Raw genomic sequence first — 22,425 nt, 5'->3', positions numbered from 1 at the left:
GTAAAAAATGAGCGCAGTATTTAGACAGTGTTTAGTTAATAATACATTCAAGCATGTCTTGCCCAAAGAAGTCACTTGAGTTAGAGACTGCTGTATAGGGGGCGGCTTCATTTAAAAAAAAGGAAACTGCAGCCCACAGAGCCCTAAATATGGACTAACTGCTGCAACAAGGTGAAACTTAACTGCTTATCCTTTTGAGCTGAAGAATATTAAATGGAGCGGTTCCATGTTGACTAAGATTTTTATGTGGAAAACAACTTGAACTCTTCTGGAGAATGAAGCTGTCATGCCCTCCAGCATCAGAGGAAAGCAAAACAGTGCTGTTTCTAATTACATGTCTCTAATGGATTGTATAAGCTCCAATTGATTCATTTAGATGTATTTTTTTTGTTCTGTGAACAACATACGGCAAATTGACTACTTTAATGGGCTTTTGCAATGCAATGAGAATTTATTTTATGCATTTTTTTTTTAACTCTATCAAGATAAAAGGATGGGCAGACTGAGCCTTTTTTTATGGTCACAAAAAAATTCCTGTAATTTGGTTATTTAAAAAGTTTTATAAAAATATTATCCACAAAATATAGGACAGCAAATTTAGCTGAGTTCTTCATAACTTTGGCCCTTCTAATTTATTATTATTATGAAACATTTCTTACTGGCATAAATCTCATGTACATGTGAAACAAACACAGTACAAAATGTTTTACTTTATTTATGATAAAGAGGGACAGTAGATAGATCAAAGAGGGAAAAATAACACCAGATAATGACAAAGAGAGAGTATATGGAAGAAAACAGAAAATAAAGAAATTATTTCTAAAGGAAAAGAGGAGAAACAGTAAAGACAAATTAAGGTGGCATACCAAAATATATGAATAGTTTGGCTGTAGAACAGCAGACACTTGTTGGCAAAGCAAAGGGATTTTCCCTCTCTGCAAAAAGGATTTGATCCAGCCCCTGGATGCCAACATGGAGGGGGAGGGGGGACTCTGTTGGTTTCAGGAAGCTGGATTTGCTCTGACTGAGAGTTCCCTCCTGGGGCTGGGGGAAACTGAGTGAAGTGGCAGCTCCTCTACGCTGCAGGAGCCCCATGGGCTGCAAAGCCTCAGCAGCCTCGACTGCWTCCGGGTTGGGTCTCTTCTCCTTATCTCCCACCTGGAGAAAGGCATGGCAATGACACATGTCCAACCACCAGAGATTTGACAGGAACCAGCAGTTTCAGAACAGACTTCTGAGAAAATGGACCCRTGGCCATAAGCCCTGCATGGCCTCTATTGTGCTCCATTATGTTTTCTACTTGTCATTCTTGAAGATGACTGAGGTGGGTGTCTATTCATACCGAGTATGAGGTAACTACATAAATATAACAGAAGCAAGTGAGAGATCATCTGTTCACAAATGGCCACAAAATACAGGTTTTCTGAGGAATCAAGATGATTCAATGAAAATTGATATTAAGGTGTGCAATTTTCTAAGGACTGGAGTATTCACTGCTGAAATAAACAATAATAGTTTCATGGATTTCCAGAGCCGAGTGATAGATAGTAGACTATAACACTTCAAGGCCAGATTTTCAATGGAGCGACAGCCAAACTAATTCATATCCACTTGACTATCTGACCCTAAAAGTTCCTGTGGCAATAGGTTTTGCCACTGAAATTAAGTAGTCTTAGTGGTAATAGTGCATAATAGTAAAATAGAAAGAAGTAGTATTTAAGCAGATGGCTATGGTTTTACTTGTTTGAAGAGTAAGACCATATTATGAAAACATCCTAGAGAAGCTGCAGCAGCTATTCATTATTGAATATTATTGGCAATCTGTGTAGTAGCAATTCTCTTTACCATTCTGGATATTTAAGTTTTTCCATTTTCTCTCCATGACGCATCAATATGCCAAACTATCACAACTTTCAAATGAACACTGGATCTGATTCACTAATTTTTGAGAAAACATGATTTCACTCAATTTAAGCGATTTAGGCTGAAATAAAACCAATGGAAGAGAATGGAAGAGCCAGACTACTGAAAGAGAAGTTTTATTCATGCAGTTACTTACATTTATTATGACAGCAAGTTTTCCTATACCTCTGAGGATATTATACCAGATTCCTGAGGAAGGAGACAAACATGTAAATACTGCTCCAGTCATTAGAATTAGATAAATGACATTTTCAGTTAACAATGTTAGGAATGCTTATGACTGTGCCAAACTACAGGTATATTTTAAACAAAAAAAGAACAACTTAAAGACCTGCAAGCAAAGGAAGCCAACTGTTTTCTAAAGCTGTGTTCAGGCACCTAATTTTTAGAAGTTTTGAGCTAACAGCTCCTTTAAGGAAGAGGAATGCCAGCATAGGTAGAAAAGAAAAAGATAATGAAACTTCATTAAAACTTGCTCAGATGATTTCTCCTACTTGAGCAAAAAGAGCTACAGATGGGGAACTGGACTCCCCACAGATGCAGTACAGAATATATTGATCTATTAGTTTTGGAGAGCTATCCAAATCTGAGGGTATAAGATAAATAATGAGGAGAAACAATTTTGAGAAAGCAAAGCTTCAGTAGAGTCACTCTGATGGGATTTTGCATTTGCATCTGGCAACACTAGCAGGTTGTCTTCTCAGCACAGGCTCTGTGCATACAATATGCAACACAACTACAGACAGGCTCAGGGTCAACCCCTGCGAAGGCAGCATGAGGCTGATGCCCAAAGGTCACCCAGGTGCACAGCTCTGCCCTTCCTCATCACCACAGCTTGAAAATTTCCCCTTAGTTGAAGTGTTTCAAGTGCTAAATTCAGTCTGTGCTGATAACTCTGAAGTATGTAACCACACCTTTTTTTCACTAAAAAAGCCCCAGCAGCCTGGATCTTGACTCCTCTGACCCTTGGTGAAACTCATTTTGAAGGATGGACATACAAGACTCAGTACTATACACTTAGTAAGAGAAAGCTTGATTGTCCTTTTCCATCATTTCTTTAAAACCAAAGCATATCTTTGTTCACTGTCAGAATCAGTAGTGACAACTGGTAGTTAGTGGGAAAGGCAGAAAGCGTATCTGTTAAGGGCTAAATATAGTTTCTTTCCTAACTGCCATGTACATTTGCAAGTAATATATGTAAACTAATGTATGGCCTGATTCTGTACTACTTGAAAGGGTAAATCTCTGACCTTTGAGTTCTGCAAAGTATGAGTGATAGAAAAAAAAAATCAAGGGCTGCTATCAGGTATGTTTGGTTACAGCCCTGATGAGCCAATCTGCTATTCTGCAGCTAAGGAGGAAGAAAGATGTAAGAGGCTTTATACAATGTTACATCTCCAGAAGATTCTTATAGTGTGACAGAATCCTTTGCTTGATGACTGACATACACTTTCTACAGTTTTGGTCTTCTGGCATGGCATACATAAGGTAGCCTGCACAGAGTACAGAATTTAATGTCAGAAAAATACATTGCAGTATCAGCAGCAGCCAAGCTAGACTTCTGCTCACAGGCAGTGATTACATACAGCCTTTACTAGGTACAACCTCCCTTTACCAACTCTGCCGGTGCCTACCTAAAATCTCATCTGGTTTGCCTACAGTCATCTCATGATTTCTGACTTTAGGAATTCTCTGATTGGGCCTGGATTGCAATAAACTGCAATTAATACCCTCTGAGGAAAAGAAAAAAAAAAGGCAAAAAAAAACTTGTCCCCAGCTTCTAATGAGCACAGCAAAAGCAATGTTAAGGTGAAGGCAATAACACAACAACATAAAATGTGTTCTTCAGTTCTAGGATAATCCTAGAACAAGCACTCAGAAATGCTCTGCTTGCTGTTCACAATACCAGAAATAACACCAAATTTAGTAATTCATAGCAAACTTCTTCGGCTCCTGCTGACTTCCTTTGTAATATGAATAATTATTTTAATGAGCTTTTTTGAATATCCTAGTTAACCAACAGCTAGGAGAAGCAGCTCCATCACTGCATATATGCCTCATTCTTAGTCCCTCGGCGATAAAAGGCAGACTGCTTTGCCGTCATTGTACAACTGTGGAGCCTCACTCCAGCTAGAATTGCTGCAGCTTTCAAGCTCCCAAGTTTTGACATTCATGCTGAGTAGGAAGGGATACATTTATCCACAGACATTCTGGGCTCCTCTCCTTCCCAAGAGTATTTCTCCAGCTCCATCCAGAATAATTAAATGCAGAAATTTTTGCTTCTGCCAGACACTTGCATTGCCAGGAAGAACTGTTGATGTGCAGAGCCTTGCAGCATATTTCACTGTTGTATTGATCATTTTGATTTGAAAAGTGATATTGTTTACTTAATAAAATATTAATCTAAATTTAAAGCACTGCTCTTTCTATTTTAAAAGCAAAGGCTTGATAAATTATTAGAGTTCACAGTTAAGCCGTAGTCTAAGGTTTTGAATTGTCCTGTAAATATCTTCCTGTTAATGAAACTAACTCAGCATAATAACATCCTGCCATCAATCTAGGAATAAGCAAACAGGGAGTTATAACAGCAAGGCGCACTTACCTATATCCTTTGCTCTGACTGCTACTGGTCTCCTCAGCTCGGTAACAAATTTTTTTGCATCTAGACGGATTTCAATGATGTTGTTCAGCAAAGCAAACAACGGAGCCAGTGGGAAGGATGCAACAAACAAGGTTACAAATCCAAACTGAATGACTGAAAAGAAAAAAAAAACAATTTCAATGGATATGGTCTGTATTTGTCAAATGCACGCAGCATCATGTCAGTACCATTCCCCCTAACAAGACACCACTTATTGGGAGACTAAAACATACTGCTTGGGTTACTGTGTCTTCCCCTAGAAACAGTTGGAGTGACTGGTACTCCATGCAGACACTTCTTCCAAAATCCAGGGCTGGTTCAGGAAGGCAAAGTAACCAGAAACGTGGGGAAGCATCTAATACCATTCCCCACTGTGGGCAAAACTGGCACTACCTGCTCTGTGCCATGAACAGGGAAGGGCAGGAGCTGGGGAAGTGGTGCTAGGCTAAAATCTGTCCCCAACAATTCTTGACCGTAGGAGTGATATGAAGAACATGGTATTACAGCAGCTCTTCTGGGTTATTGAGTCCTGTCATCTGCTGCCTCCAGGGACTGTATTAGCTCTCATGTGAACTCAACATGCTCCATGAGGTGGGCTTTGAGCCCTCACTAATCCCCCTGGATGCTTTTTCTTCTGAAGTTCAAAAGCCCTCTTCATGCCAGCCCAAATCTATTCATGATAACATCTATTTGTTGTCCTATTAACCTTGTTCATTAGTTTACACAGATCTTCACTCTTCCTAATGTTAACCTGCTATGTGTATTTAAAGAAAGTGATCTCTGGCTCCCTTGAGCTGTCATTCTGCATTCTGAAAGAGGCCAAGATCTTTATGGTGCTCTCATAACAACCTCTTTCTCTGATCATCTCAGCAGCTTTTCTTGCACCTGTTCCAGTTTGCACTCATCCCTTCCAGGCGTGGGTGAAAAGAACTCTACAGAGGGCTCCAGCTTAGCTTGGTCTTACCCCTGCTTCATAAATGACGTTACTGATTCTCTGTCCTTACTGGAAATAACCTGCTGGCTACATCTTGGGATCACATTGGCTTTTGTTTCATGAACACATCATGTTCATAACATGCTTATCCTGTTACTGTTATAGCCCAATCGTTCTCTTCATTACTTCCAAATGCTGATGTAACTAATTGCATATATTCTTAAGAATTGATAACATGACCTCATATTTTGTACTATTAAATTTCCACTCTGTTTCAACTGCTCTGAAACTCAAGGTCATCTAATATTCTAACCTGCCCCTGTTTTTACTATACATGCCAATTTTTGGTATTAACATATTTCATTATCCTTTTCTAATTGTTTTGCCTAGCCATTCCTGAAAATACTAAATAAGATCGCCCATTTGACTGAGCCTTCAGGAACTTCTGATACTGTTGCAAACAGCATTATATACTGCAGTTCTTTTCAGCCCTTCAGTGGAAGCAGAAGAAGAAATGCAGCTTTAGAGTTTTAAATTAGCAGAGCTAATTTAAGCTTACTGCTTAAGTTCCATATTAATTGATCAACATAACGATTTAATTGAGAAATATTTATGCAATCTGTCAAGTACCACCTGGTCAACAGGCACAAATCTCTTCGAGAACATTAAGTCCAGATTTCAGAAAACAGAGTCAGTCTGGAGTGAAAATACACAGTGGAAACTGTAATATCTGAATTAAATTTAATAAGCTATTTCCAACCTAGGTGCAATTGAAGACAAAATATGCCTCAAAATCTCAATTTTATATTATTAATTATTTGCATGTAAAACTTGGCAGTAATATGTCATATAGCTTGATAGAAAATATCTAATGTATAGTGCTATTGTAAGGTACCATGAACACAAAATAGCACAGTTCATCCCTGTAGCAGCTAATGGTTGGCTGAAATGTGCTACAGTCCCAGAGTATACACTTTAATAATTAAGCTAACATGCATCTTATCCACTCTCCACCAAATCTGCAGTTGAAAAACCTCATCTATGTATCCCAATTAATCAGATTAATTATGGCTTAAAATGCCTCCTTTCCACCTCACTCACTCATTTCCATGTATTCAGGGGTAAGTCCAGCGAAAGGCTCCAGGTTATAGTCCACTTCATAACGCTGCTTTTTTTTCATGTGCTCTTCATGGTCTAAAGAACGTCGACGCTTTAATTTCATGTATCTTATAAATTTCTTCATTTTTCTGGAAGAAATGGAACGATTCAATTAGCCAGCTATTCTGGTTGCAGTGCTCAATTCTCAGGTGGATGAAGATTGACAGTTATTTTATATTAACAGACACAACAAACTATGTATATTTTAATAAAAACTATACAAGAGTTACAATATACGAAAAGGAAACATCACAGATGAGCATATACAGATACTCAAACTTTGTCATAGCTAAATCTCACATTCAATATTATATCTACTGCTAACCAGGAGGAAATCAAGATATCTCCTAACACTTTTCAAAGATGTCAGCGTTGTTCGATGTTACAACATTGGCAGACAGTGCTGTAGAACAAAAATATTTACTATATAGAACAGGCAGAGCCTGTAAAGATCTTTTATGAAGCCTACAAAACAACTTCATATCAACAGGCAGATAATACACACTGTATTATAGACACGGTAAAAAGTCATGCATACACACATAAAAAAACTTGCAACTTACGGGATGCCAATCTCAAATAAATTGTTCTGAATCAGCTGTTTGCCCAACATGATAATACTGAGCTGGATACACAACTCCATTAGGCAGCCACCAGGAGCGCACTAAAGCGGACAGAGGAAACGCAAATTAGAACATCTGCATCGCTCTAACAGTGCGAGATGCTGTTCCCAGGTGATGAGATCACAGACAGGGTAAAATGTAATTACCTCTTCCATGCGGAAAGAGTGGAAAATGTAGACATAGTCTCCTGGACGTCCAACAAATCTAGAACACAATGGTTAGAATTATAAACCTCATATATAATATGTATTTTTCTTAATTGATTCCTGAAGTTGACTGTGAAATGTTATACCTTTGTGTGGGGCAAGTTAATGGTTAGTTCTGAAAAAGCAAGGAAAGTAATTAGGTATTTCCCGTTTTGGCATTTTCCTGGGGTTTTTTTTTGTTTGTTTCTTTCTTTCTTTGATTGGTTCATTTTTGGGGGTCAAGTGCTAACTTGACTTACAGTTTTTACTGAGTTGTTTATGTGCCCCCTAGTATCACAGGGGCATCTTTGCAAAAATCCGCTAAGGTGCATCTTAACGTGTTTGGACTACATGTGGGCACCCAACCTCATATCTGCTGCATTAGCCAGAACATGTGATACGGAGTTCATTTTAGCTTTGTATTTTCATGCTGGTTGCAAGAGGAGAGATACTGCTTGCTAGATGTAAAGTTAGAAAGCGATAAATAGACAATACCTGGGGCGTTATATCTGAACGTAGAAAGTTAAGTTGGCAAAATGGCTTTAACAAATTTGGAACAGCAGAATCACAAAGATCATTGCTTTATCCCATAAGGCTGTAGTTTTTAATCCAATACTGAGGATTTTTTAAACCACAGTTATTTTATTATACAGCCCTTTTCTCAGGCTGAGCTACAGCTGCCTCACAAAACACAAGCTGAAATCCTAAACGACGTCTTCCAATACTCACCGGCCTTTGAAGAAAGCAACATAGAAAATGGGTGTATAGGCATTGACGAATTTCAGAAGGAAAGCCTTGAAAATCAGACGCTCTTCAAAATTCTTGTCAGTTTTTGGAACCTCTGGAAACCATATGGCATAAATAAGAAACTTTAAGAGAATATCCTATCTGGAGCATTTCAAAATCTTATAAATATGGACTTCGGAAACTGTCAGCCACCCTTTAAATACAGGGGTGTATATATATCTTCGGAATGGTTAAACCAATATGGCCTCACTGAGGTCAGTGGTAAATCTGCTACAGATCCTGCTGTTCAGCTGCATTACAACAATAATTCCAATTTCATTTCACATCTGGTTGACCTCCACAATAATATTTGTTTGCAGAATGGACAAATACTTACCTGAAAAGTTTTCTGGACCTTTTTCTGGACCTTCTGATGTTTTTGCAAATCATTCAGAATATTTTTTCTACAGTATTTTTTGCATTCACTATTTTTCATTTCTTGACTGGTCTTATGCCAAATAAATAATAGTAAAAATATGAAACTAGTAATTGTGTGATATAGAAGAGTCCAGTTCAAGTTCAAGATTAGGTACAGGAATTTCTGCTGCATCCATGTCACCCATAACTGGGTTAGAGATCAGTACCATAGCTGAAAGAAACACTAAAAATAAAGCTGACACTATGTGCACCTTGATATTGCTAAATAACTAGCAAGAATTTTAGCCTTACAATTGAATTTCTTGGGTTTGCTACCAGTTTGAAGTTAGTCATAACAGCAGATCATTTTTTGTCCTCTCATAATTGCATTAACAGACATGACTGGAGGATGTGAACCCACCGATTTGAGTTAGCCACCTTGCTATGCAGCCGTATACTTCATCCAGGATGATGATGACAACCAAATTAATAATGACAGCGGTGGCAGTGACAGTGACCCTAACACTTGACCGGCCAGATGGAGTTGAACTGATTGCTAGAGCTGCTGCAGTTGAGATTCTGTATATTATGACTCCAAATACGATAGCAAATGTCAGCCCAACCTGCAATTAAGAATAGCATAGTTTCTTATTAAAAAAATTAACTATAATTCCTTTGCATTGGACTTAGCAATAATCTTAACAACAGGATCTCTGGTCACATCCCAAGTCTACCAAATTCTATATAAAGGCTTCCAGTTGCTTTAGTGAGCTGTGGAACAATCAGATCCTCTCTAGCTACTAATGAGACCATCACATGAAAAAAAATGATATAATTATGATACCTTCACATGCAAAAGGCTTTTTAAGAGGCACCCAAATGTAAAATACTTGTTTATATTAAAATGTTAGTGTACTTCCTTTCAGTTCTAATAGCAATAGCATGTATACATAGTATTTGCCTTATAAAAAAGGAAAAGCAAAGCTGATGCAGAGGAGTGTTTCAGTTTAAGTCTGCATAAATGCCTTCCAATTCCCTATGAAGATTCTCTAGTCTGTCCCGAACTGAAGTTAAATCTAATGCTTCAGCACAATGTAAAGAACACCAAATACCAGACACATGGAGCTGAGAGTAAAAGGTATGTGGGAAAGAGTCTTACTCACTTTTCATTGCTTAAATAGAGAATACATTAATAACATGATACTTAAAAGGCAGCAATTCTTCAGCTCCCAGTGAAATTACAGGAGATGCAGAAAATACCGCAGACCTGGGCTTTGCAAGGTGATGCGACAAGGGTGTTCCTGTCATCTGCTAAGTCGCACATAGCTTCCAGATGAAGCAAGGAGTTTGTCACCCAGATCATCCTAACCTCATCACCTGCACGGCCCTTTTGCATCCCTTCTTGAGGGAAGCCTGCTAAAGACACCTGCTTTTGCCACAGCATTTCCCTTCAAAAAGATTTCATTTAGTATCTCATTTAGCCAGGCTATTTCTCAGTGTACAATAACAATATTAATTTCAGTTCCTCCTCCTTCAACTAATCACTTCCACATCGCATAAATCCACAGAGACTGGATTTACCGCATCTCCATTTTCTGAAAACAGACATTTTACCAAAACAAACAAACAAAAGTTAGTTTGGCATATTCTACCTTTGGAAAGGGCTTAAAACTTTTTATCCATCTGCTACTCAGTTGCACAATTTTAATTATTATTTCCTTCAAAATTTGTTTTAAAGGGAAATGGCTTAAAGGCTTTGTAAGCAAATGGATAAATGTTGTTCTAATCATTATTTTTCCTTTTTCTTGAATTAAATTCCCTGTTTTCAATTCTCCCATTGTATGGTACAGCCTCAAACTCGACTGATTTAGTAAAAATCGTTGCAATCCAGATTGCAATTTGCTATATCATGTTTTCAAAAAACTTCAGAATAAACATTACGCCACTCTCTAGCCCTATGTACTTCTAAAGTTTTGTTCCATCAGTGGTGGTGGTATTATCCATCGCTCTCATTTCTCACTTGCCACTTTCAAATACAGTTATTTCTTCACTGATAGCAGAGGCAATTTAGTATTCAATCTCTTTAAAAGTTTACYAGTTACAAAACAGTAAAGTGTTTGGATTTTTTTCAGTGGAAAAAGTCACTGCAGACAATCAATCTGATGGCCTGTCATGCTTTCACTAACATTTGTATCAATTCTGTTCCAAGCAATGACTCGGTAATGTACATTTCAGATGTTCTTACCATGAAGATGATGCCAACAAAATTGGTGAGATAGGCCGGAAAACGATCCTTCCATGTCAATTTTTCTTTATCGGTCTAAAATTTGAAAAAAAAAATGATGAAATTAAATACAGACAGAGCAGCAAAAAAAATATTTTCTATTTGTGCATTTGACAAAAACATGGAGAAGGACCACAAATACACAACCAGTTAGAAGATGCAAAGACACAGTGTTTACAGTTACAATTCCAAACAAGAAACTGTTTACTTGATATCTAAGTTCAAATTGGTCAAGCAGCTGCACAGTGCAAAAATCAAACAAATTTTTCTAAATACCTTTTGAAGGAAATGTGCAAATACTCTATCATCTGTGATGTAAGATCTCTTCTACTGTTAAATATTTTCTTTTGCTTTCCCTGGAAAAATTCACCTCCCTCTCTTCTTCATCCCCAAATAACATCTGAAGTCTGCATTTACACAACTGATGCCGCTGAAATATAGATTAACTATGCTGCTGGAGACTTGCAGGATCAACACCCGTTGGGCAGGGAAGATTTTGTTTTGCTGTGTGATGGACTTCACATTGCTTCAAGAGCAGTAATCTGAGCACCTGACTATCCATGCTGCGTTCAGCAGAATGCCTCGGTAGGAGTCAACACAGGTACATAAAATAACTCATTGTTGAATATCCTAAGTGCCGTCAATCACCCATTGCTTCTCCCACTCTCTATTTGGCTATGAACATCTCATTTAGAATAATATTGCTGATCTGGATTCCTTCATAAACTTTGAAGTCAGGAATTGTTTCTAAACACCAAAAAGTAAACAACAAAGTAACATTACAGAAGGCAATGCACACATTGTAATGTAATTATAAAGTAAATATTACTTTAAAATTTGAAAATATTACCCTAAATTCTGTTCTTAGCATATACATGTTATTCTCAAAGAGCAAGCAACACTTCAAACACATGGCCCATGCTCCATTGCAAAGCACATCCATCCAATATAGTGAAGCTAAGATGAGCCAAGCAGTGCCATTCCCAACATGCAGGAACAGTGACTAAAGAAGTACTGAAGAAGGGGCAGGGGCAGAGGAACGGCAACAGAACTAAAGGCAAAGATTACACAAAAGTTCAACAGCCAAAGTGTTTTTTGTTTTTTTTTGAGAAAAACAATTGATTTGAGTCTTCCATAATTACTCATAATTTTAATTTCTTCACAAGTTTGAATAAAAAGTACCAATTTCACCCCAGCCATGATTGTTTTGACTGTTTGTCTCCATTTGTTTGCTGTCTCTTCTGGAAAATATCGATGCTTCTGATGGCAATTAAAGGAAACAAAAAAGGATCGTGCAACACAATGTTACAAAGCACTGCTAAATTAATCTCTAGGCTCTCTACTGAGTCAGTGTACACAGCAGTTTAGCAACAAGCAAATGCTCTGTTAGTTTGCTCAATGCTTCATGTTTCAGCTTTAGATTAATTAAAAWAWATATATATATAAAGAAAACCCCACAGCAACAACAAACTGCTCTCCTTGCCCCAAACACATTGCTCAAGGTTCAGAGCTCAAGTTGACCTGGCAAAGGATTTTCTTCTTTGCATTTAGGATTGCAACCTTCTTTTTTCTTTATGATGTGTAAAGTATCCCTGTAAATTTTGTCTTCAAAAATAACTTATTTTATGTGACTTTTGAAGAAAAAATATGAGGAAATTCTAGGTTGGCTTTGGATAGTTTTTCCTTAAGTAGATATCCCAGTTACCACTGCTGAATTAGAACTTTAACACGCCAGATCCAATGAAAGATAATTACTGAGTCTTTCATAAAGACTCATTTTCTCACGTTTCCCAAATTAGCAACATCCAAATTGAACAGAGCCCAAAAAGTTATAAATAGTCTGTTTAAAAAAAGAAAAATAAAAAGTCCTGTCATAATTGCTCAGCTTTCATACTCTGATATTTTGAGGTCATGATTCATTAATTGTCCTGTTATCCTACAGTATTCTACATTCAAGGTCTGAACTCCTAATACACCAAAAAGAACAGCAAGTTACAGATATTTAGTTAAATACAAAGAATCTGTATTCAACATTGTTTATCTAGCACGTAAATGGGCAGCAATCCAAATTCTTTTTCTTCTGCAAGGGACTTCAAAGCAATGCTGCAAGTAAGGTATTCCGCACTACACTAAAAGGCTTGCATATTGTGTGTGCATTGTGTTCTATAAATAAACTAGAATATATCAGTATCAGCTTTGTAGCATCCTTTAAGAGCATATCATTCCTTAAGTATAAGCACATGACAAAATCAGACACATTTAATTCAATGCCAGTCCACATTATGTATATTGTCTATTACAGCATGCTCCATGTTAACATGGTTACCACAGTTATATTCTCATAGGGCTTTCCACCGTCTAACCCCTCAGTTTCACCCACGGTTCCATGCTACTATTCCACCAGCAACAGATTCAAAAGAGGAATTTCTGCCAACACTTTTTTGACAGATTTTGTTTAAGCAAGAGCATTTACTTCTCTGCTTAAAAAATGCGGTCACACAAACAGTTGAATTCTTGCAAGTAAGGGGGAAGTAGCCTTGAAACAAGCATTTGGGGGAGACTGGGGGCTTTTTCAAAGTGGTCTGCTGCTGACAAAGAGCAATATGGAATTACAGCCTCCAGCGGAAGGGTATAGAAGCTCCTCAGAGGAATTGCACTGCCCATCAGTACGACAGGCAGCACCTTTTTCAAGGCAAGAGAAAAGAACAAATTAAATGAAGTAGTGAGGGATACCTTACTCAGTGAAACAAAAGGGAAGCTATTTTTAAGAGGTGGAACATTATTACCAAAGCTAGAATTTGGCAAGGAAATTGGTGTGAGTACTCCTAATTAATACTCTATCAAAAAGATAATTTACTAAAACAGTAAGACCTCAAGACGTAAGAAAAAAATAAAAAATACATTCAAATTCAGTAGCAGAATATTCGTGTTTTAGAGCAATTTCAAAAGTTGGAAACGTACATCAGCCAAGATGCTGTTCCCATTTCCAGAACGCAAAAGCAAGATCTACTGCAAAGATGAGAAGGCCATGAGAGGCTGCCTTTTTAGGATGGAAAAACTATCCAAAATTCTTCAACTAGAATATGTTCTGTACATATAGAATATGTACAGAACCTCATATTTTAGCTCCAAGATTAAAATGAAGATGTCATGAGGATGCGTGTAGCAAGACAGAAGAACCTCTCCTGAGAAACTTTAGTTACTTATAATAGCACAGGATAAGGTGTTCTCTACCAGTTCTCTCCAACTTTATTCATTAGCCTAACAGGAACTCGCGTTCAATGAGGATGGATTAACTTCCTTAAAATACACTGCTGTATACTATTATTGAAGACATTTCCAGACATAATCAGGTGCTGTGTACTAAAATATACAATGTGTTACATAGAGGCTAGGATTGAAAATACTTGTAATTTAAACACAGTATAGAGTGTCTCTATTTTTTCCTGCTTCTTTCTTTTCTCCTGGTCTTGAAACAGTGCCTGCTACAATTGGGCTTTTTCACAGCTTTTTTAAAGGTCAAAATATGAATATTTTTACCATACCTCTTTATGTTTGTATTCTCTTCTCAGTGATTTTTCTAAAACTTTAGCTTCATATTCTGCTCTTGGATGATCCTGTGAAGTAAGTTATACTTAAGAAAAAGCAAAATTATTTGTTTTCTCTATCAGCTATGTATGAATGAATGGCAGGTTGATTTCCTGATAATTCCCAAGTTTTCTAATTGAATTCTGTCAATTGATAGTTGAGTGTAAATTAAAGAATATGTAAAAATACAGTACCATTCTAAATTCTACAGCAGAAACCACCACTCTGCAATCCCTATCAGACACCTGCACATAACCCTATGTAGACTGAATGTAAGACATAAGAGTATACAGCACAACCTGCAGAGAGCATGGTTCAAAGCATGTGATATGCTTAGATTTCAATGACTTTTCTTTTTGATAAAAATCAGATTTTACATGTTGTTGATTGTAATTTCTGTGATCCTCAGCTCATGAAGGAAATTTTATCTGCTGTAAATATGCAAAACATGCAGCTGTGGGAACTCACACAATTGCCAGTTGGTCTTCAGATGGACCAAGTTTAGATGTCCTAGTCTTATCTTTGACAGCACTCACAGATTGCCCATATACTTTAGAGGAGAGGATGAAGGAAACATTCAGAAATACAAAGAGAAAGCTAAAAGATTCAGAAAATACTCAAAATTATGCATTGGATGGAGAACAGAAGAGACTTGAAAAAGGTCTAAACAAGTGGAGAGGGGAAGGATGGAAAGGAAAAAAGAATCAATGGAGTTCTAAAGAAAATCTGATGCTGGAAAAAGAAAAGGCTAAGATCAAAAGATGTCTTTCATCAGCAGACATATAATAAAAAAGGTAGGAGCAATTAAAAAAAAAGTTTTCCAAACCTTGACTGCCTCCTGCAGGAAACCAGAAAAAAAAAAAAAAAAAAAAAAAAAAAAAAAAAAAAAAAAAAAAAGAAAAAAGAAAAAACAAAACACAAAACACAAAAATTTGATTATTGAACTGTAGCAGGTTATATTGCATTTATATTTTAAAAATCACATGAAACTAAATGATAGGTACAGCAGACGGCTAGACATTACCAAAGCAATTCGGTCTACTCATGCTTTTAAATGATGTTTACTAACATCATTGTAAACATTATATGAACTAAGTGTCCTTAAAGAAAAAAGTCCAGAAGATGATCTACTTTGTATTTCAGTATATCATTTGAAACCCTTATTTCCTATAGCACATAGTTTCAACTTAATCACCAAAATCAGAAATAGGAGGTGGTTAAATTTTCTGCTGAACTCAAGATCATGTTATCTAGAGTTGACTGTACAAAGCAAAGAACAAAATATACTGTATTAACAGCTGCTGCTTTTGGTCACACAACATTGTAGTGGTGCAGAGCTCTTGAACTCAGACATAAAGGAGATAGTCATCGGAAAGATACAGTTAATCCTTTCCACTTTCATGTATGCTAACAACAAGTTACCAAAAATAAAAGAGTAGTATAGTATCCAGGAAGTAAATCCCCATACTCTCTCCCAGTAAAGTAGATATAATCTAGCAAAGTGCATGGCAGAGAGGCTGCTTCCATAGTGTGCCTCAATATATTATGGAGGAGAAATAAATATTAAGAGGAGGTAATTCTAGCACAAAAATTTCTGGCAGGGAGGGGAGCAATAACTGTACTAGGCTCACCAAGCTGCATGGCACACTGTATAGCCAAGGGCCCACAAAGAATTTGTTTCAGCAAATTGAACAACGTGTTGTGCACCTATTCAGAACATCTAAAGATATGACAGGTACAGTCGTATTTGTTTTCACAACAATAGTAAAAAAATCCATGCAGATAAGTAGCAAAGTAGTGAGCTTTTACACAAAGTGTAAGTTCTCGCTCAGACTTTGTGGTGGGATTGTCATAGTTTTCTGAATATGATGGGACAACAGAGAAGACCTCTATTGCATGCTGCAGTCCGTTCTGAAATGCATTAAAGTCAAAGGCACGACTGCACGGCTGTTGCTCCGTTATGATCCATTGTTGTAAAATGACAAAATCAAAAGTTGACTGTAAAACAGATTCTCAACTGACTGTTTTCTCTCCTTTCGTTCTAGAACTTCATTGATTCGTAATATCCTTTTTTTATTTTTTTTTTGTACAGATCTGGCCACTTCTCCTTTCACACCACTTAGCACATTTAATATAAATCTGTCGTGGACTTTTTTTTTTGGCATACGCAAAAAACTACCACCTCCACATTTGTGTCCCTCCCAGTGCCCCAAACCCACATGTCTGGCAATATTTTCTTAGGTATTTGCCAAGTCAGGGCTTGATCCTGCATCATTAAAGTTAATGGGATTTTTTCAGTGCTCTTTTACAATGCTGTAACTTTATCAACTTCAATGCGTTCAGTACTGATTTACAGCAGTGCGAGCTAAATGAGGTCCGTGGTTGTTAGCACCCTGACAGCAGCCAGGGAGTAATGCATGAGCTGTATATTCCATGCCTGCACTCCTAGGTGTGACCTGACTACATATTAAAAAAAAAAAAAAAAAGGATTTTGTGGCTATACAATTATGTTTCTATGGCAACAACGTGTACTAGTCATACTCTTGCTATAAAAACCTCAAATAGTTCATGTACAGGATTTTCCTTTTTTTTTTTACATGATGGAATACTGCAGGAGTAGTATTCCATGAAGCAATGTCTAGCAGCTCAAAGTAAAAAAAAAACTATTTATAATACAATGATGGAARTCAAAAAGTCAGAACTTAAGTGACAAACCTCCTCCTCTTCAAAGCCAGTCAGGTCCCATCTGTAGTTGAGACGCATCTGTTTTCTCTTCCAGTGTTCCATAAACGTAGCAGCTGGAATAAGAGTTTTTAAAATAATTATTTAGACATTTTATAAAAAGTCTGAAATTGTATCAGCCTGGGTTAGAATTTGTCTTAAATTTGTAACTGCTATGAATAGGCATACTGCCCAAACTCATTTTCATTAGGTTGGTGTAAATCTGCAGGTTCTGATCTCCAGAAGGTCTCAGCAGATACGATACTGTATAGTACACAGGGCCAGTTTAACTTTACTCCATTTCTATTAGTCTTTTATTCAGTAGTAAGGTCCGTCTGGGAAATATTGATCACCAGTTCTAGGAGCCAATCTTTTTTTTTTTTTTTTTTAATGTAAGCTAAAAGAATGGGCGTTTATTATATCCATGCCTTCATGTGGAAAGATTAATACAATTTTTAAGGGGTCTAAAAGTCAGACACCCAAACTTAAATTTGCGCAGATGACTAATGATACAGTTGATCTTGATTTCTATGTAAATCTGTCCATAAATCCGAACAAAACTGCCTCTTAGTGATACAAAATATAGCTCATTTAAAGCCTTATACATGTTAAAGCAGTTATATTTCTGTATGTGTGCTTTTAGTGGTATAGTTATTCCCTAAAAGGTAGTAATACAAAGCATTGTATGTTGTTATAATTACATCCATCCAGTGCTTACAAGGGTCTGGTTAGCTCTGATAATGACACCCAAACTCACACACTCATGGCAGTGTAAAAGCTGAAGGCGGGCAGATGATTAAAGAGGAAACCTTTATTTTTATTTTTTTTTATTTTTTGAAATTATGAACATCGACCTTTTCTTTTTCGTTGGAGAAGACTCACCGAAAAGAAACACCACTAAAGCAATTCTTGAGTCACAACAAATACTCCCTGCCTGTATCAGTGTCTCTGCCTCTGAGACTGAGGAAGTTCTCAGAGGACATATTTAGATGCTGGGAATACACCAGTAYGCTATAATAAATAAGCGATTATGAAAGAGGCAAGTCTACCGAGAAATGGGGTCCCCAGGGGAGTTCTCTGCAGTGAGTATAAACAGATGTGCTCAGAAACATTTGCCATCATATTCAGAAAAGCCGGAGGCAGGGAGAGGGTAACAAGGTTGAATAGAGAGGAAAGGACACTACGATGACTGGAACCACGTGATGGTCATAGCATTCATTAGTTTTTCAAGTGAAACTCTTACGTGCAAAACCAATAACCGAACCCCTGTACAAGCTATATACTTCCCGTAAATCAGTATCATCCTAATCATATCTTAAAAGAGTCTGTGTCATGATCCTGGAATTCCCTCCCCTTTCCTCACCCCTGGGAGTTCCTGCACTGTGGTCTACAGTTTCCATGTCAGTAAGAAGTAGGAAAAATGAAAGGTATATTGTTTCTTACTGCTACTAGAAATCATTTTATGGCATTGACTTACAAAAATGTAAAATGAAAATATTACATCTGAAACACAGCCAGCTGTTAGCTCATTTGAAGAGCAGTGTGTTAATGTGCCAGGTATAATGGAGTAGCAAGGTACCACCTCTTTGCCAAGTATACCTGTATTTTCATATTTCATCTGGGCCTATAAACAGAAATGGAGCTGAAAAATACCAAAAGGTTATTGTCTAGATTATCTCCTCATCTGGATTCTGAGATTTTTTTAATATCTCTTCATACCAAAGCTTCAGGTCTACTCCTGAGGAGAAGTCAGTACTGCTCAATAGAAGGTAAGATCCACGGTTGGGCCCAGGAGGCCGGAAGAGGCTCTCCCTAGACAGCCTGCTCTTTTGGAGAACAGCATTTTGTGCTACGGTCTATGTTTAGCAGTGAACTTGTGACAGAGGCCCAATTCAGTGCTAAAGCTGTTTTAACTCTCACATGAGTGTAGTTCTCCAGAATGTCAAAATACTTGCATCATAAAAAGAAAGCCTGGCCAAATGGTTGCTCACAATGATACCCTTGAACTTTGAGTAATTTCCATCTTATGTTAAAGACTTCCTGTGTCACCCTAGCAGGTTAGAAGTGCTAAATTAATTTAAAAATTAGTTCTACTAAATCCTTTGGAAATGAAGTTTGCAATAACTTGAATTCAGAACATCGGAGATATTTTGGAAAAAGTCTTGATTTTTCACAACTATAATTGACCTCTTTTTGAGAACACCATTATTTTAGATGCAGTTACTTTAGATACACCAAAATAAAATTTTATGTTGACTCAGAAGAATCTGAGGCATTTTGCTTCCCCAAAAAAGAATTTCTTTTCATTCTATTACAGATAGAAAGAGAACATACCCATAAGAATTGCACTTAAAGCTGATGTGATTCTCATTGCAAAACTGTCTCAGATATTAAGCCTTATTCTGCACAGAGCCTAAAAACTGGCTTCTCCCAATCTGCCTTCCTTTGCCCCAAAATGTCAAAAATGGAAGCAGGGCCCATAACTCTCTGCTAAGGAAAGGGAACCAAACTCTCTCTTCTTTGGAGAAGAGAACACTCTGTTTTGAGATCCATGTGGGGTTCACAGTAACAGTAAATGAAGGAGAGAGAAATTGATATTTGATTCGCTGCATGAGCGAATCAGACTATTTAAAGTCTCTGACATGGCATCCTGCTTTGAGGTATATCACATTTCTCCATATATGTAACATGGCAGGATGATCTTTAAGACAGCAATGATTTTTAAGACTGCTGCAAAGCTGGTTTAGTTCAGTCAGAACAAATGAAAACTCAAACTACGTTTTTAGGATTAAATATAACCTAAAACAAGTTCTTTGATCACGGTTTACAGGAGGGGCAAAAACCTTGTGCTGCTCTGATACCAGTGCCAAGGGGAGGAGCCCTGGCAGTCTCCGAGCACCGCGTCCCCCTCAAAGGGCATCTGCTGCTTGATGGCTTCCTGACAGAGCCTGTCTCCTGCCTGCAGTAAGGAATGACACCAGGACAACAGCAGTGACGCCTGACCCTTATGCAGCYGGTGATAACCATCCTTGAGCCCTCCATAGCCCTCCCTGAACAYCCAAAGACTTCGTGGGGAAGAGGGTTAATATATTTTTAAAGTTTTACACTTGAGAAAAGAAATGGAAAGGTTAAACGACGTGCTCAAAATACAGGGGCAGTCGGCACCAGAATAATGTCTATAATGCTGCAGTTCTATGTTCACAGCCTGCATGTATGAAGTCTGCTTCCTGATAACCTTAATTGCATCTTCGAGCTCACTCAAGAATCAATCGTGGTTTGTCCTGAGATGTTAAAGGCCATTATACTTCCCTGCTGAGTCCTCCCCTCCACCCCAAAGTACATTAATACATTTCTTCTGTAATGTTCTAAAGTGGAAGCTGGCTCTGCAAATAGATTTCGTTGGCAAACTATGCAATCCTGTTAATGAAAATTTGACATACCACACAGCAGTTTTATGACAGATGCTTAACAATTTCATTTGATATTCATCTTGAGCAACTTTTTGAATTTTTAGCCTCCAGTTCAGAAAATAAATTTTGAGGTGACAGTTTCATGAGAAGGAAAAGAATAGTTCTTTATGTAATTAACTGTCTGAGTATAAATATACTGCTTTATCTCTTTTGTTTTTTCCTGTTGTACTTTAAATAATTAAAAGCTTAACATCAAGTCATTTATTTTCTTACCCCAGAGAGCCATGAAGACAGAAAAGAAGACAGTCGCAGGGTTATCAAACAAATGACTTGCACGAGCAGTTGCACAAGCAGAGCTCATTTTCCAGTAACTGCACGTTCTGTCACATAGGGGACACATGGTGATATTGTTTCTCTGGTCGCACATTTCCATACTGCAATGAAGCAACAAGATACGCAGAAAGCAAAGTCAGCATAGCTCATCTTCCATGCTTTGACAATCTTTTCCAACAGACTGTTCTCCTCTGCACGGTATCCATTTTTGAAAGTGTATCTGGTCTGTACGACCCTGAAATACTACTTTGACATCGTATCCTCAGTGCACAGGCCGGTTTGTAACCCACGCCACCACAGCAGTCAGACTCCTCAAGCAAGACTGATTTCTTGCTCCATCCCCAGCTTGTATCCCAGTGAGTAACAGTGTATTTAGAGGTATTATTAGGAGATGCATAAGGCTGTATACTTCTTATTATAGGATCTTACAGTAAAAAAAAAAAAAAGTTTCAAAATACTAATTACAGAACTAATACTAATTATAAGGTACAAAGGAAGTGTGGAGTATCAAGACTCTGGAGTTCAACCTTTCTGTACTCCATCCACGCAGCTGCAATAGTGACACACCCCTTGACTTCCTCTAAGTGGAATAAAGCAATCTTAATAAACGAAAGCATCTAGTTTCTAACATCTGTTAATCTGCTTTCCTACTCATTTTTTATGGTTGTTGTTCAAACTATATAATTTTCATCTACAGCTGATGATGGATGCAGGACTAACAGTGCAAAAGCACAGGATATTAAAAATACTATAATACAAACTTACTGAAGAATTGAAAACAGTAGGACATCAAGATTTTGTTAATCTGACCACAGTTGCCTATTTTATATATGTATACTCTTGATCTATCTTTATGTCGCACAGTATGCTCCTCACCATTTTATGGGGGGAAGCATCAACTCTTACTATTATGTAAATTAATGTTACAAAGCACTGCTAATGATATAAGTTACAAGAAAGAGCACAAAGAGCAACCAGCCAAGGGTTATTTTTCTTTAGTTCATTACTGAAACACTAGGAGTAATATTAAGGATGCAGTTTGGTTCTGAGACCCATTCTCAGCCCTTTTTAGGGCTCCACCACTTACTGGAAAGCAAAATCAGTGGGACTGCAAGACAGCCCATCTGTGTGGAGTTGTCCTCATTTTATGTGCAGCTTCCAAGAGATGAAGCATGCAGGGCGCGAGGACAGAAAATGGTCAGAGCACACCGTACTCTGGCAGGTGCCCACTGGCGGACAGGCCCCTGGAAGCCACAGCCAGCAAACATAGATTAAGGCAGTCTTGTCACTCTATGGACAGCACAGGGCTAGCCCTAGAAGTTGGCAGCCACAGCTTGAGTTGTGCTCACCCTAGACACCACTGACAACACATTTATTCCAATAGGTAATATTTCGAGTTTCTAGTTGCCTCAAAGAACAGAAGAAAAATATGTTGTTAAAATCCTTTGATTAGCTCACACTGAAAGCTTAAGCTCTGCATAA

General features: G+C 37.6%; 1 protein-coding gene across 3 annotated transcripts in view; it reads right to left on the bottom strand.

Annotated features, from left to right (window-relative positions):
- ANO1 (anoctamin 1) overlaps positions 1 to 22,425 on the bottom strand; it is a 90,121-nt gene that overhangs the window by 5,734 nt on the left and 61,962 nt on the right. For all 3 annotated transcript variants that reach the window (XM_085300925.1, XM_085300922.1, XM_085300924.1), the window contains 11 exons: positions 20,884 to 21,044; positions 17,195 to 17,277; positions 14,437 to 14,508; positions 10,853 to 10,927; positions 9,029 to 9,230; positions 8,194 to 8,305; positions 7,426 to 7,483; positions 7,220 to 7,320; positions 6,600 to 6,745; positions 4,526 to 4,678; positions 2,060 to 2,112 (listed from right to left, as the gene is read on the bottom strand). In XM_085300925.1, the coding sequence (XP_085157051.1) occupies positions 2,060 to 2,112; positions 4,526 to 4,678; positions 6,600 to 6,745; positions 7,220 to 7,320; positions 7,426 to 7,483; positions 8,194 to 8,305; positions 9,029 to 9,230; positions 10,853 to 10,927; positions 14,437 to 14,508; positions 17,195 to 17,277; positions 20,884 to 21,044 (1,216 nt within the window). The remainder of the gene's footprint in view (positions 1 to 2,059; positions 2,113 to 4,525; positions 4,679 to 6,599; positions 6,746 to 7,219; positions 7,321 to 7,425; positions 7,484 to 8,193; positions 8,306 to 9,028; positions 9,231 to 10,852; positions 10,928 to 14,436; positions 14,509 to 17,194; positions 17,278 to 20,883; positions 21,045 to 22,425) is intronic.

This window comes from Rhea americana, unplaced genomic scaffold (assembly GCF_003343005.1).
Source record: "Rhea americana isolate MKP2758 unplaced genomic scaffold, rheAme1 scaffold_17, whole genome shotgun sequence".
Classification (NCBI taxonomy): Eukaryota; Metazoa; Chordata; class Aves; order Rheiformes; family Rheidae; genus Rhea; species Rhea americana.
The sequence above is the reverse complement of the archived record's forward strand: the minus strand, read 5'-3'. Positions and strand labels throughout refer to the sequence as shown.